The sequence below is a fragment of the Merops nubicus genome, unplaced genomic scaffold (genome assembly GCF_000691845.1).
Source record: "Merops nubicus isolate BGI_N331 unplaced genomic scaffold, ASM69184v1 scaffold7259, whole genome shotgun sequence".
Taxonomy (NCBI): Eukaryota; Metazoa; Chordata; class Aves; order Coraciiformes; family Meropidae; genus Merops; species Merops nubicus.
The window spans coordinates 559-17473 of NW_008630089.1; the positions used below are offsets into that span (position 1 = coordinate 559).

A 16915-nucleotide genomic window follows, 5' to 3' on the forward strand; every position below is an offset into this window, starting at 1 on the left:
CTTCTCAACAATAAGTGGGCCTTGTTTTGCAGCACTGTGGCAACTCTTTCACAGTAAAATATCTTTTTATCTTTCAGGAACAGTGTAGGAATACATTTAGATATGATTCCCCAGCAATGGGCTGGTCTGAGAGGCTGTACTTGCTTTTCTCTAAGTACTTGTGTAGTCAGATGGACATTAACACACCAACGAGACCTCCCATCTATCCAGAGCTAGGTCTGCAAGGCTGGCACCTGTGGTATGTGCTGTTAGTGGGGTGGAATGAAATAAGGTCACTCTTTGGGTACCGATCCAGGGCTGCAAAGAATCCTCAGCTTTAGGAGGATACACAGTGTGACTTTCTGGCACCATCCAGTCAGCAGGTCAGTTATGTTCTGCACCTCCTGAAAAATGTGCCTGTGTTAAGTTCTGGAAGTGGTAAAGTTCACCTTGAATGTGCATCATGAATTTGTTGTTCTGTTCTAGGACCCAACTAAAGACACGGAGTGGAATGACATCCTGCGCAAGAAAGGCATCCTTCCTCCCAAGGAAAACCTGGAGGAGCAGGAGCGTGCAAAGGAAGAGGAGCAGCTTGCCATACTTCAGAAGTCTCTTGGTGAGCAGTCAGCCAACTCGGGCAGCAGCAGCAGGGCAAGTCCTGGAAAGGCTCCTGTGGGAAACTTGTACAAAGAAAGGGCCAGCAGTAATGTTGATATGCCTGTAAAGCAATGTGTCCTTTTCCAAGTCTGCAAGAGGCACCAAAGCTGCTTCTCATATAGGGTGTTAACAGTATCACACAAATAGCTCCTGAACACGTGATTCTTCCAGCACAGGAATTTTTGTTCTTGTTGTCAGCTCTGTATTTTTACAGAAGTATGTTTGAAATCTGAAATAAGAACAGTGTGAAGGGAGTCTGACGTGTGAATGTGCAAGTAAGAGTATCTCATGACATGACCTGTGGTATGCTTCCTCCTTCCTCCATTGTTCAGGCCTCCCTGTGTGTTTTGTGAGTTAGCTATGTCTTTGCTGCAGCCCCCAGACTTGAAAGCTAGTGCAGGCACTCATGTGCTGGTCTAGGCAGCCTTCAGCTCAGAGTCCTTTTAGGTCATTGTCTTTCCATCTAGATGTCTAAAGTGAATAGTCTCTAAAAATCCAGTAACAATAATACTTCAAAAAGGCCATATTTCCTATGGTTAATCTCTCCCTAAAGTAAATGAAATCTATTGGGCTGATGAAAGCTGATGAGTTTTAATCCTGGAATGATATTTTTGCTGATTTTTGTTTTTTCCATTCTAGTGAAAACTTATGAGGACATGACTCTGGAAGAGCTAGAGGAGAATGAAGATGAATTTAATGAGGAAGATGAGAAAGCTATTGAAATGTACAGGTCAGAGCAGTGTGCAGTATTTGGCTTTAATGAAAATTGGAGGTTTTTTCCTTTCATATGCTGTTAGATACTGTGAAGAGAGGAAAGGTGTTGTTAGGCCTGATGATAGAAAAAATGGGTTGTGTTTCTGGTCTCTTGCAGAGCTTCTAAGTGTCTTTAATAGGATAACTGAGTTTAAATTGTGTCCATTATCTACAACCTAATTTTGCAGAGATAATGTGCACCTGCTGAGTGCATGGCTGGGAATTCTGGGAGCTCTGAAAAATCACCTGCAAGATTTCTTCATTTTTGCATGAATGAGAGTAAGGTGCTGCAGATTTACATAATTACAGTGTTGGTTTTCCATTAGCTCCTTTATCATATTATGGTGGTTTTCCTGTTTAGTAGTATAGTATCTACAGAAGAAATGTCTGCTGAGGGCAGAAATAAGAAAAAGAAATTAATGAAACAGTTGTCTTGCAGGTTGGTGGTTTTAACTTGTGATGTAGATATAACAACATCTATTTGACTGTCAGCCTCCATTTGTTGCTCTGGGGTGTGAACAAGTTTGTAATGTGCCTCTGAAGTCTAAGTTCCAAAGCTCTTTTAAGTGTTGTTTTGTCAAAAATATATCTGTACTCAAGATCTCTTTCCCAATCCTCACTCTTCAGGCAGCAAAGGTTAGCAGAAATGAAAGCGGCTCAAATGAAGAATAAATTTGGGGAAGTTTTGGAAATTTCAGGAAAAGATTATGTTCAGGAGGTTACAAAAGCTGGAAAAGGTGTATGGGTAGTCCTGCATCTCTACAAACAAGGGTAAGAATTTGTTTTTAACCTTTAAACTTTTAGTTGCCAATAGCAGAAAATTATTCTAGACAAATGTGTAGCTGTGGAATTATGGAAGTCAAGGAACTGATTCTGGAGTTCTAAGAAATAAAAAATTGGATTAGTAATCTCGTTCCTGTTGACTCAAGACTGCTGAATTTAGCTTTAAACAATGTTACCATGAATTGGCCTTGAAGGGTGACTTGTACCATACAGCTGCCAGAGAAGTAGCTGCTGCCACTGAAATACCCAAGCTTTGGAAATGATTCTGTTTAAACTGCAGCGGGGCTGTGCATTAGAAGGATTGCTCTGTGTTTAGCCTGGTTTGTAGAGGCATAAAACTGGCCTAAGCAAGGTTTCCAGTCCTGTAAGCATGATAAAAAAACTTGTCAGAAAGGTCTAAGTTATTAGAATTTTCTGGAAAAGGATACAGATACTTGATTTTTTTTCATTGGCTCTAGTGGCCTCACAGGTGTTCATTGTCATGTGCATACTTTCTTCCAGGAGCTTCTTTTCTTTCTATTTTGCTCTTGCTAGTGTGATTTCTGAGTATCTTATCTTTCTAAACCAATTTTTCTGATAGAGGGGAAGGTTGTATTGCTAATATCTGAAAAGCAAAAACCCATCACCCACTAAGACCTCCAGTGATGTTGATTTCCTTTGATTGCTGAAATACTGGATAACAATAGTATTCAGAACTTGCTTCTGGTACATTTATCTTTCCATAAATGCTACTCCTTCAGCTGGTAATTCTGACCTTTCTTCTGGAGCAGATTGTCTGATTTATCTTTTTTTTTTCCCTTATGTGTGTCTGTCACTTTTCTCCACAGAATTCCACTCTGTGCCTTAATAAATCAACATATGAGTGGCCTTGCAAAAAAGTTCAGAGATGTGAAATTCATCAAAGCTATCTCTACCACCTGCATTCCCAACTACCCTGATAAGAACCTGCCTACAATATTTGTCTATCTGGAGGGAGATATCAAAGCTCAGTTCATTGGGCCTCTGGTGTTTGGTGGCATGAACCTGACAAGGGATGGTGAGTGTCTGCATCTCTGGTCTTCCAAAGGAAGAGCAAAACTGGGAATGAGAGAAGTGAGGTTTAGGAAGAAAAGAGGTACTAAAAATTGAAATTAGGGTTTTTTCTCTTTCTACCCTTGTGGCTCAACATGCAAGTAAAGATACCTTGTAAAAGCAGTGAATGGTTGAGTAGGCCAACATAAAGATATTTATCCTACCTGTGTGCAAGGATTCACACCCTGTGTTGGGTGAAACAAATTTTCCTGAATATACTAAGGAGTAAATAGTACCCACACACATTCTTTGGGGCTCTTGTACTGGAATGGCTGACCTTGCCCCCAGTTACTTGACCTGTTTCTCCTTGCCCAGCTCAGCAAGCTGGGTGATGCAGCCTCATCAGCATGGCATGCTTCAGGAGATGAGGGTGGTGGTGCAGGTCTTGCAGAGCAATGTGGTTCTTCAGTGAAAGCTGCAGCTTGGAGGTGGCTGTTTAGGGATGGTATCCTACAGCAGTGCTGTAAAGGCAGAGGTCAGCAGTAGAAAAGGCTCTTCCTGCAAAGCAAATGCAACTCAGATGTAACCCAGTAGATTTTACTTCAGTTAAAGGGATACTCATCAGCTTTCTGAGTCTAGATGCCTTCAGGCTTTTTCAGGGTCAGGCTTTAGGGGCATCTTTATCTGAAGTGAACCACAGTTCAGCAGCATTTGAAGGTCTCTGCTGAATGGTGTCAGTGCCTATACTAGGATAGGATGCAAAAGTAGCTTTTAGTAAAACCCTGAAGTTTACAGGATATTTTGAGAGTGTGCTGTAGAAAATGTTCCCCTGCCTTGAACTGTCAGAAGGGGAAAAGATCACCAATGAGATGGCTGATTGGAGAACAGCTAACTAGCTACAACAGCTGCCTAATTATGCACTGAAATGAGCAGTGGTAGCAGAAGTTGGTTACCCTTCTCACACTTTAGCACATAAATAATTGATTTTGAGGTGATCCAGATGTGAGTGAGCCAGCTTAATTCATGCACCACAGAAAGCTGGGCACTGAAATTCTCCACTTTCTTTTACTTCTTCCTTCCTTCTCCCCTAAACCCCCATGACTTCCATTGGAGATTAAAGTAAGTGTGAGGGTGTATTCATTGCTCTGTAATGTCTGAAGGAAATTAGATTTCATGATAGATTTGCCAGCAGGGCTAGAAGAAAGGTTTCAATTGAATGTATTGTATTGACTTTCTACCACTTCTGGGAAGCAATCCACTTTGGGTCTATGTAGTGATAGGCCTACTACTGATGGTGGAGTCTCTCTTGCTGTCTTGCTAAAGAACTAATAATCAGTGCATGGAAAGGAGTGAATTGCATTTACAGAGTACATCCCTGAAAAATACCTATAATTCAGATGTGTAAATGGTGTTGCTACAGTGTGTTTTTTTTTCCCCTCAGCAAATTATTCCCTACCTCTTCTGATTGGGATGAACTTGGCATGTGATGGAAACAGCTGTAGTTGATGAGCAGTTTTCCTTCACTGGGGACAGATGAGCAAACCTGTCTTCTGCCTTTATGTGGATAGAAGGATGTGGGATTCATTTTCACTGTTTCTAAAGCTGCTGCTCTGTATCAGGCACATCTCTTGCACCCCTGGTTTTAAAGGGAGCTAGGAGGCACTGGGCTGCCACTGGTGAGCTGCAGGGCAGTACCCTGAGCTCTGCATCCTGGGCTGAATCCTGTGCTAGCACTGGTGACTGTGAAGGGAAGGCTCAGCTGGAATGGGTATGGGAGACAGGGCAGGGGCTGAGACCTGGGGGTGGAAGAGGAGGGAGAGGAATAGAGCAGGGCCCTGGTTTGGGTGGTGGTGATGTCAGGGTGATAAGAGAAGTCAGCTGGGGAAGCAAGGGTGGGCTTTTTCCAGTGTGCTCCCTGCATTCATGGCTCTTCTTTTGCTCTGCACAGAATTGGAGTGGAAGATTTCTGAGTCAGGTGCCATCAAGACAGACCTGGAGGAGAACCCCAGGAAACAGATCCAAGACCAGCTCATGTCCTCAATCAGGGCGTGTGTCCCAGCCCGTGGGGAGAGTGACTCAGAGGATGACTAACTCCTGCAAAAGCATCAGGATTGACAGAGTACACATGCAGCCAGTGTTCCCACCTAGAGCACTGGAGATGCTCACCAAGATCTCACTGAGCCCCAGAGGAATACTATTTCAAGACAGCCATTTATCTAGAAACTTCTAGAAACTAAAATTTTGTTTTTAAAAAAACCCAACAACTTATTGCTGCTTCACTTAAGATCCTGAAAGACATTTTATATTATGAAGCCTGAGCAAATCTTACTCAAAGTTCTAAAATATAGACATTGGTAGAAACAGAGGTCTCATGTTGTTGTTTTCATACTAAATTTCTGACTCCCTTAAAATTTGACACTTGAGGTGGCCTTAAGTTCACTGTTTTTAACAAACTTGTGTAAATCAAATCTAAATAGCTGATCTTAAACAACTGGTTACAGCACTTACTTGGGTCTTCTCTTATCCCATTGTGTGTGGATGTTCCACAACGTGAACTGCATGGAGAGCTAGAGGAGGTGACCCATGTTGTAGGTGCCACTGAAGGTGGAGCGTGGTCCTTTGCAGAGGTGTGCTGGCAGGGAGGCCAGCACGAGGCTGTGAGCTGGGACCCCAGCCTTGGGGATGGCCAGTATCCCCTGGGACCTGCTGAGTCCAGAAGCCCCCTTCATTCAGCAGCAGTATTTTGCCTTTCCCAGGGGCTGAGCTTCCTGCACAACCTTATCTCTGAATTGGGAAAGAAAACTCTAGATGTTGATTCTCAGGTGTGAAGCTGCTGACTTCTTCCACAAAACCAGAAGTCTGATGCATTAGTACAGTAGTGCCGTTGCCAAAGGGGAGGGAAAATGATGTTTGAAGACCTGATGTCTTTTTATACTAAAGCCTTCCATCTTCTAGGTACAGTAATAATAGTTGAGGTCTTAAAAGAGAGTGAACTGAAATACTACCTTAATTACACATCTTCTGACACTTGGAGCTGCTTGCTTATTTTGGGTTGGATTTAATGTCCACCTACACTTTCAATTTTTCTGCACTTGGGCTAACAAGCTCCAAGAGCTTTTGCTAACAAGGCTGCCCCAAGAACATTTTGTTATTTTCCTGATGGATTCTGTGGGTGGATGGTACAGAATGCAACACTCAGTAAGCAGCAATTTTTGTTTAGTTTTGTATTAGTTTATAGCAACTTTTAAGCATATTTCCTGCACTCTGTCTCCCTAGTCAAATCAGTGTAGTTCAAACAACAAATAACTGTTCCTTAAACTTTACCTAAAGTTGTAAAAATCCTGATGGACAGCTTCCTCTTTGAGGTCCAAATGGTGATTTGAGTGTCACTTAAACCTCCTTTTACCCTTTGTGTTTTTTGGCAAAATGGCTAAAATGCTAACATTGTGTTAGTGAGCCAAATCCATCAGAATGGTTAATCCTGAGGTTTATTACTGTACATGGCAGCACACTTCTCTTGACACTGGACTGTCCAAAATGCTATCTCTATGTACCTACAGCTCCTCGCAGTCTAGGAGGAGGACTCCCCCATAAAACCCTGCACTTGCATATTTTGCTTATCTTTTGCTTGTCCTTATTTAACTGTGCATGGGGGTGAGTGCTGAGCACATGGGGTGGGTTCCTTTTGGACTAAACTATCTGGGGGAGCAGCCCCTGAAGGGAAAGCTGGTCCAAAGAGCTAGGCTAAAGTGAACCTGGAGTAAGACCCTCTGAAATGTGTGTAGAGTGAAGGTCACATCCTCAGGCTGTCCCTCTAACCTGCTGCAGCTGAGCTGTCTGGATTGCTGATGCAGACACAGCTGCCATACTCATCTCAACTTGTTTGGACTTGAAGTTTGTCAAGCCTTCTGGGAAGGGGAGGTGGAATCTGTAATAGGTCTTATATTGTTGCTGTGACAACTCACATTTGAAATCTAATTTTAGAAGTAGGCATTGCTTTGGATACTTTTTTTACTTATATTATTACCTCTTTTATGTCTCCCCTTTCTGTGCCTGTATGGAGGCAGAGTAGCAATACTGTTGCAGCTGCCCTTTCACTGTCTTCTGGGCCATTGGTGGTGGTGATTCATGGACCATAGCAGGAGAGGAGCTCAAGGCAGAGCTCAAGAGTCACTGCTGCATTTGGATATGATTGCTGAGGGCTCTGTCCCGTGGGATCTTTGAATTGTCCCATGCTTGCCTGGCTCCAAGGTAGCCCTCTGTCCGTCACATCCTGCACGGGACAGCACAGGCAGCAAGACCTTGAGCCAGAATAACTACAGACAGGAATCTGAGCTGGCCAGAGCTTGATCCAAAGCTTGTGGTTCAATTAGGAGAACTGGTGTTTCAGATAGACAGACATCCCTAGGATACTAACTAGACTTGCTAGAGCTAATCAACACAGAAAGCTGAAGGACAGGGTGCTCCTTGTGACCAGACCATACCAGCTTGCCAGGACCTTAGCCAGTGGCTCCCAGCGTAGAGTACATGGTTTGAGCCCCATCTGAAAGGGGGATGCTGAAACCCTCTACTCCAGAAACTCTGCAGGTCTTCCTCAAAAGCTTCTTGCTTCCTCCTATCCACACTGGCACAGTGATTCTTGTTCCTTAATCTGCAAAGTAATCCATCTTAGATGGGATGATGTCCCCTCACCAGAAGGGCTCATGCCTGATGAATGAGGTACTGCCTCAGTGCAGGTTTGAGCACCTCAGGCAGAAGTGAGAATTGAACTGAATTGCTGATGTTTTTGGCATGTGGTGTGATAAACTGTTGGATAAATAAAAGGAGCAGATGGTTCTTTGGGTTGTTTCCATCAAAGTCTTCTCTTCCAGCAGGGTCTTAAGCCCACAGCTGTCTTCCCCTTTTCCCACAACTGGGTGTTGTGGGCTCTGGGACCACCAAGAGGACCTAGGTCCTGAAGAGGACCAGGGCTGTGTATTTGTGCCTGGTTGCCCCAGGCTGCTCAGCTGTGTTGTCAGATAACCCAGGCCCACGAATGACAGTTATGGCACCCTCAAGTAGTAGCCTTCTATACAAGGAGCAAACCAGGCCTCCTCAGGAGATTTACCCAGGAGACCAGGTGGCAAAGGAGGAGATGGCTCAGTGCTGCCTATTACATGGTAAGACAGCCCCTGCTGTAGTCCTGACAGCAGGGACCAGGCTGGAAAAAAGCAATGTTTAAAAATTCAGGAGAAATGGAGACAGTTTGACTTGTACCAGGTTTTTTTTTTGTTTGTTTGTTTGTTTTTTATCCTGAGCTGCTGAATGTGTTGACATGTTGGGGGATGCCATTCGAGGACGCTGTGCTGACAGGGGCAGATGGGAGAATAATCACAAACCAGAAGAAGCCGAATGTTCTGACCAGCTGCTGAGACCCATGCAGAGCATCATCTCAAATGGTCTCTGTCCTTCTCGGTATTTGGCTAAGTCTGAAAACAGCTTCTTGTAATCTTATTCTCTTTCTTGCCAATCATCCCTGCTCAAGGCCTTTTGTAGAAATTAGGTCTCTGCAGGAAATGGATAATGAGATCTGTTTAACCTTTTGGCAGAGCAGAAGCTATGGAAAACACAGAGTTGAGGGGAATGAGCTTTAGCTTAAAAGGAAGCCAGCTGCTAAATAGCAAACCAAAACAGCCGGCTAATGCACATGGTTGAATGAGGCAATATAATGGGAGAAAATAATTGGAGAGCATGAATTCTCATTTGCCAAGATCTGGGGCACTTACTAAATGCACTGTCAATTTTTTTTGCAGCCTGTCAACAGTCACTGTCAGATCAATGCTGGCTTCTCAGTGGTGTGAGAAGGGTCCCTCTGTCAGCTGTCCTGGGAGGAGTTAGAGGCAGTGATCCTATAGAATGCTGAGGCTGTAGGAGTTCCTGTCTTGTGTACTGCTTTGAAAGCATCCCTGACTCATCCCACACTGCAGCCGTGCCAGCAGGTGGGAGGGAAAAAAGTAACCCTGGGCCATAGACACGGGCAGATGATTTGCCATTAGTGGACAATTACTCTGGGGCTTTCTGTGTCAAGTATAAGTGAGCCACTAGTAGTAAAAAGGGTTATGGGAGGAGCCACATTAGGTTCGTGGCAGGCTGCCCTGATCCAGAGAAGTCACCACTCTGATTTTTCTTCACCCTGAGCTGCTTGCATTCACAACCTGGCCAAACCCTGCCAGAAGTGGAGGGCAGCACTTTACACCCACGTTGCATGCAGAGGGAGAGCCAGGCATTGTGCAAGCAAGGCCATGGAGGGGTGAGTTGAGCTGCCATTCTCCAGGGACTTAATCCAGCCATGGCCAGAGCTGCAGGCAGGCAGGAGTGGCCACAGGAATGCCCAGAAATGAAGGAGTATCTTTTGAATACCTGTGCTGTGCCATACCTGCTTTGGTCAGGTCCTCCTGTCCCAGAGCTCAGCTTAGGCTTGCCTACCTTCTCTTTGGATCTGACTCATCACCTCCCTTCCCAAATATGCTCAGGTGAATATTTGGTTGGCCTTACTGCCTGGAGTAGTTTAACTTAGGTGAGGTGATTCACTATGTGCGCATGCTTCCAGCTCTGCTGGATTGGTGTACAGAATAAGCACACAATGTTAAGCCATAAGCTAGCATGGCATCTGAAAACAAATACTTGTTTTTATAGAATTCATTAAGAAAGTAGCTCTGATATGCAGCAGTTCTCATGGAAGTTAAAGTGTACTTTTTATTCCTTATTATAAACTCATGTTCACAATAATTAGTCGTTATTCTCTGGAAATCTGGGGAAGTTCCCTATTTCACAGGCTGTGCAGCAATGGGAAATGAGACTCCTAATAGAAACCTCAATAACTTAGTTTGGACCAGCTCTTATTTTGCAAAGAGGGTAAAAAAAAGCACCATTATATGAAACTTTTGCTGCATATTTGTTGGCATCAGATCACACCTACAGAAACTTTGCTGTCACTGAGATCAAAGGGGAATGTATTTCCTCCATTCCTTTAAAACACTACATTGCTAAGACTAATCTATTGCCTGTCAATTGTTCAGAAGGCAGCTGAACTCATTTCTTATTACAACCCATTATAAATCACTCCTCGTTTCAATCTCATTTAGCTAATTCAGTCATCAAAGGATTGCAGGAGGCATAAAGTATGTTATTGATGCATTTAGCTCTTCACAGAATTATGAAAAGTATTGAACTTCATAGACCTATCTATTTGCAGAAGCAGGGAAAGGCTTTATTCCCTCCTGTGGAAGGCAGAACCATTAAAAAAGAAAATCCAAGCAGCGAGAGACTCTCTGTAGGCTTACGTGGGAGACTGATGAAGGATCTGACTTCTTTTTCATATGGTATGTTAAAACTTTCATCTCTTGACACCAAGCCAAATTTTTCAGGACTTCACCAAATTAATTCTAATTTACAGAGCTGACTGAATGAATTGAGGTCTGATAAAAAAAAAAAAGGCAAGAAGAACATAAAGTAGTTCTGAGGTTGTTTCTGTTCAGCACTTCAAACATTTAATAAGCAAAGAATTGTATAATCTAAGGCAGGACAGTCCCTATAACAGATGTTAATGGACAATTAAAGAGATAAATGTAGTTATGCATATTTGTAAGCCTCTGGTTCAATGTATCTACTACTAGAAGTCATATTTCTTCCAGTTTATTGAACAGCTTAAACACAAGGATGCTTCTTGTAGAGGTGAAAGTTACAGCTGTTACTGGCAAGAGCAAGTCTTCTTTTTCCAGACAGCTGTTGTCTGCCCCCAAAATTACACTGACTCCTGCAATGGCATGTGTCACCCTGATCCCACTCCCCTAAAGATCCATGGGAATACGTTCATATACAAGGAGGACAGCAGAGCCAGTGACTGAACGTTTCTTGCCTGGCTGCAGTTTGTCCTTCTGTGAAGCAGTACAGACTGTCTGGGGGTGTCGGGAAACTTAATTATCCACCCATAGGCAGATGATGTTTGTTATGTAAAGCTGAAAGCAGGGATGTCCTGGATTCCTCAAGCTGACTACCACTTTCTGTGGTTTAGTTGTTCTTGGCCTCAGGTGATTAGAGGAGTGATTGTGAAGGCCACCTCTCTGGCAGGAGAAAACCAGCAACAGGCCCTTCCAAAGATTGGTTTCTGACACAGCACTCAGGCATCGACAATTCTCTTTAGCAGGAAAGTGCTAAAGAAAAGTGTAAAAAGTGTGCAAAGCTTGGTGGGATGAAGGCAAAGCAGGAGAATATGCAGGATGTGGAGCTGGTTTTCCCAACTGGTAATGCTCCCAAACTTCTTCAGCTGAGGTGCATTCCCTCTGACTACATCTAGCTAGCAAGTTGAGTAGTGCTGGGGAATGGCATGTGAACCAGACCCTGCAGGGTGAACCAAGTCCAGATCAAAGGGCTGGTCCTGGGTATGCTTGATGGTGTTCCTTCCTGTCTTCCTTCTCCTCCTACCCCAAGCACAGGCAGGTAAAAAGGGATTCAGATGGGAGATGATTTCTTATTCTTAAATAAGAAATCTGTCCATTATTAGAATAGAAGAGTAGATGTGAGGAAGATACAGAAAAATGTAAAGGCTCACATCATCATGAAGCTCACATCATCATGAAGACTGGGATGCACTAGCAGAAGCACTGTTCTTCTCAAAGGATGGGTTTCATGTGTGTAGCTGGAGACCTGTCCACTGAGGATAACAAGAGTGGATGAGAGCATTAAGTCACAGACCTTGAGGAGAATTTTAGTGCAGATCCATGAAAGCTTCAGTGTGTGAGAGTAAAAATGTTAGATAAACATGGATACTCTGATCCATAGAGAAATGTTAAGGGGTAGGCTGCAAGTGAGTGCCACTATTAATGAAAGCAGTAACCAGGCAGGTTTTCAATAAGTCAGTTGGGAAAACAAAATCATGTGTAATTCAAGTCAGGAAAAGGTACTGATCTGTTATTTGCCTACTAATAAGCTGTCTTTTGCACAAGCTCAGCAAAAGCTATCAATCTTTCAGGTGCAAGGAGCTGTTTCTGTCCACTTTTACAAGGCATATTAAGCACTAGTGACATCATGTCATCTGGCACACATTACAGATCCAGCCCAGGGGATAAGATGGGCTTTCTCCCTATGCTAAAATGTGAAATGGTACTTCCAATGTAACAGCACTACACCATCACTTTCAAACTTAGCTACTGCCCTATACATCTGTGTTCAATTTTAAGAGGGATATCAGAGCAATTTAAAAAAGAATTCAGTAACAATGTCATTGCTGGCTTATTGGTAGCAGTCTCATATTGAATGTAGTCATAGAAAAGGAAGAGAGAGAAAACATCTCTTTCTCTTTTTGCTAACAAGTAGCTGTTACTTCAAGGCTTACAATGTCAGAGTACTCTTGAGGAGAAAATGGTAACCAAGAGCACTGCTACAGAACACACAAGCCCTGTCCTCTGCCTCTCCCACCAGCAGAGTCACCAGCAAGCACACAAACATCCTCCTAGCTGGAACACTTGCCTGCTTCCATTACTCTGGGTTTCAACCAGGGGAAATTCCGTAACACCAAATCCACATCAGCCCCAGCTGTCACTCTCGGCCTGTGTGGAGCACATGGGATTTCTTTAGGAAGACATGCAAGGAACTGGTTCCTGCCATGTCCCCTGGGTTGTATCCTGTGTTGTTCTGAAATGCAGATAGTGCCCTGGAGATCTAGGTGCTTGGCTGGATGGAGACATTACCTTGCTTGGAAAGCAGGCAGAAGGAAATTGAGAGTTTCCTGCAGTCAGCTTCCTTCAGTAGAAGCCCCCTCAAAAGGCCAAGCAATTTCCCCCCATGGTACAAAGGACCCCTTGGAGCAGGGCACCTCTGTGCAGTGGCAAGGCAGTTTCATGCTCCCTGTCAGTACTGGTAGATTTTACAGCATGGCCCCTCAAACAGGGAGCGTGCACAAGGCAGAGCACACCGTGCCCGGCGGTGGTGTGGTGGTCAGTGCAGATGGGATCCTGGCTGAGGGCTATGCGGGATGGGTGCTGGGCCCACCAGGCTCCAGGGAGGGCTTGGAAACACCTGCTCAGCCCCCAGCTTTGACCTGGAACAGAGCTGGCACCCGCAGATGGTGGTTAAAGAAAGTATGGAAGGAGGCAGCGTAGCATGGAAGTTGTGGGAATGGTCTGGATTTCACGGAGGACAGGGTACCAGATCTTTCACATACCCCTGTGGGACTCCTCTCAGGTTGCTGTGATACACATTGCTCTGTGTTTTAGCAAGGGTATTGTCATGGACGAGGCATGGAAATGGGATCAGCTGCTCCCTCTATGGCTGTGGCAGCTTTTCCTTACACCAACAACACGGCTTCACTGAGAAACATGGCCCTCACCAAGAAAATTAATATTTGATTTTTCTGGCCATATAGAATCATAAAATGCTTTGGATTAGAAGGAACCTTTAAAAGTCATCTAGTCCAACCCCTCTGCAGTGAGCAGGAACATCTTCAACTGTGTCAGGTTGCTCAGAGCCCTGTCTAACCTGACTTTGAATGGTTTTAGGAACAGGACATCTACCACCTCTCTGGGCAACCGGTTACAGTGTTTCACCACTCTCATTATAAAAGATCTCTTCCTTATATCCAGTCTAAATCTACCCTCTTTGAGTTTAAAACCATCACCCATCATCCTGTTGCAGCAGGCCCTGCTGAAAAGATTGTTCCCATCTTTATTACAGGCTGCCTTCAGGTATTGAAAGGCTGCAATAAGGTCTCCCAGGAGCCTTCCCTTCTCCGGGTTTTGCAGAGTTGTTCTCAGCCTTTTCTCGTAGTAGAGGTGTTCCATCCCTCTGTTCATCTTCATGGCCCTCCTCTGCACCTGTTCCAACAGGTCCATGTCTTTCCTCTGCTGGGGACCCCAGAGCTGGACACAGCACTCCAGGTGGGGTCTCACTGTATGTTGGTGTTACACGGGTTTTGTGGTTTGTATCTGCAGTGAGCTAGGAAGCACTGTGAGAGCAATTGCTCCACTGAGGTGGTCAGTGTACTGCCTGTTTGCCCACCTATGCCAGACCTTCCTGCACTGGAGTTCTCTGCTGTTGCCATGCTCATTATGTCTCTGAATGGTTGCTGGCACTTGCGGAGAGTTTGTTAGTAGATGCTCCTATTCCACTTGTTAAAGAATTGCAGACTTTTGTAGAACTTTGTTAGCCCTGATTTTCCACTATTTTTTGATTTCATTGTGGTACAGATGGATTTTTTCATTAATTATACTTAATGGAGCGCTGTGCAAGATAAAAAGGAAAAATTGTCTAGCCTGGCAGCAGTTCAGATCTTGTTATCATTGCCTGAGGACTGTAACAACCTGATGCTGTTTAGGAAAATTCTCCATTCAAGGGCTTGGATGCTGCTTCAGGCATCCTGAAGTTTCCAGGAGAGACGGGAAGGATGAGAAATTTCTGCAGTATCACCTCTCACAATCATAGCAGGCACTAAGTAAATGCAATTGTGCACAAGATGGCAATGTTCTCCACAAAAAGGACCTTTCCTTCCTTGCTACAGTCTGCCTATTTACTTTCAGACAGAATGCTGGTTTCAGTGAAATATCAATGGCAGCACTTGAGAAGCTCAGTTCTGCTGCGTGCTGGGTTGAAGTCTCTGTGAATACATACAGTGAGATCTGCACACCAGCTGTATGTTCAAATACATCTCACTGCAGGCGTGTGTTAAATCTGTCCCACAGGTTTCTAACAGCTTTAGCTAGCACACCAGACAGCAGCTTAGTTTTTCTGCGTTTTGACCTGACTATTATTGCACATAAACACAGTGTCTATAGCATTAACCTCACAAGACTGTTTTTCAGGAAGGGTAAATCTGTCACCGTGTTGGTCACAATACCTGGCTATACATGCTTCTGATTCACCCATCACCATGGCTCCAGGCATCTTGTCCACAAAAATATCACATCTATATCAGTCTCCAGAAGGAATTTGGATTCAAATCCAGTGAAGGCTGAGGAATGGGCTGAGCCTGTCTGCAGCAGAGCTGTGCCATCCCAGCACAGGAGACATGAAAGTCTTCACAGGACTTAAGTGTTCTTAGTTCCCCATTGTCACCCCTGTCTGAGGCAAGATCTTTTCCATGCCTTTCTTGAGGATGATCTCCTTTGGAGAAATGCTTATGTAAATAGATGTCTTTTACTGGGTTGAGGTTTCGTACTCCCCTGATTTAGAGATTAGAGCACCCTGGACCAGGAGCAAACACCTCTAGACTGAGGAACTGTACTGAGTGAGGAAGCTGAGGGCTAATGTCTGTCAATGGTGTCAAAAAAAAAACCCAGAAACTTGAAAAACAATAAATAATTGTATTGGATACTTTATTGGTTTAAAATGAGAATACTGATAAACTATTAATTCTAATTGATTATGCAAATAAGCTAGAGACTCTTCACAAAATGATCAGCCTGAGGCAAGTCCTGGCTTGGGATTGCAGGTCCCAGTCTGGGTGGGTGGCTGCCATGCCAACCACCAGCCTGCCTAAGGAGAGGTGTAGAGGTCTTCTACCTGTCCCTGCAGATACCTGACCCCTCGGTAGCCACCAGTGCAGAGCAGCAGCGTTCCATCAGTCTCCTTGTGCCACATGTGAAGGTGTTGCCACACAGCTGCCACTGCGACTCTCCCCAGTGCAGCTCTGCTCCCTTGTTTAGCTGTGCAGAGGCACCAAGGAGGGTTCAAGACAGCAGCAGAACTTGCCATCTCCACCAGCAGAAACTAATTTCTAGACTTGGTGAGGGCACATCTAGGCACAGTCCTGTGTGATGCTCAGTAACTGAGTCATGCATCCCCCACCTGAATGAGCAGTTTTGCATAGTCAGCCGAGGAGCTTTTCAGTGCCTGTCACTCATTGACCAGGCCAGGAGGGCTTTTAGCCCTAAAGTGATACTTCCTATAAGGCTCTAGTCCTAGCTCTCTGCTACAAGTGGTGATCCAGCTCATCTTCATGGGTTCACCTTCCTATTTTCTTTCTGAAGACACATTTGTGCACAACAATCCTCCTTTAATACTTTGTTTACAGAAGAAGAAACTATCCATGTTGATCTCCACTTTTTTTAAGGCCCAAACCCTTTCAGCCTCACTATGAGGTATGATGGTGAGACAAGCAATATCAGCCTGGGCAGTTTACAAATCAGAGCTGGACACTGGATAGACACACTGAGAAATGGCCAAGAGGACTTGTCAAGAACTGCTGGAGCACACAGCATCCAATATACCCATCAATAATGAGAGTGGCGGGGTGGACATCTCTCCTTACATTCAAGAAGGATATGTGGTCTCTAAAACCTCAGGATCTAACCCTGTGCTTTGCAAAACCGTAGTGCTGCTGTGTGAGATTTCAGCATCCTGTGTCTTGGCAGACTGCTTATTGCTTGGAATGTCGATAGCCACTAAGAACAGAACAAAAGAAACCTTTTACCAGGCAATAAGTGAAGTTCCTTGAGATGAATCTGGCCACTGGGCAGTTTTCCCTCTCCTTCAGAGCCTTGCCCAGGTGGAATTCTGCAGTTTAGTTTTCTAAGATTAGTTTTCTAATCTGCAGTAAGAACAATCCACAATTTGTGCTTTGCACATGGAGCAGAATGTCTCCTCAAGGGCATGTGCACAGCATGGGTGTGCATGGTGGGCCTGGAAATTTTGGGGTTTGGGTACCTGCAGTGCCCATCTGAGCTTACTGCCTGTGCCTGTGGGCAGAGCACCCCGCACA

The 16915-nt window shown here is 44.4% G+C and overlaps 1 protein-coding gene across 1 annotated transcript; it reads left to right on the forward strand.

The window, feature by feature from the left end:
* Positions 1–465: 465 nt before the first annotated feature.
* Positions 466–5544, forward strand: PDCL3 (phosducin-like 3; the record flags this gene model as incomplete). The annotated part of the gene is made up of 5 exons (XM_008947152.1): positions 466–595; positions 1276–1366; positions 2017–2160; positions 3000–3208; positions 5132–5544. Coding segments are annotated over 5 exons (717 nt in total), but the record flags the coding sequence as incomplete, so codon positions are not given.
* Positions 5545–16915: the final 11371 nt, after the last annotated feature.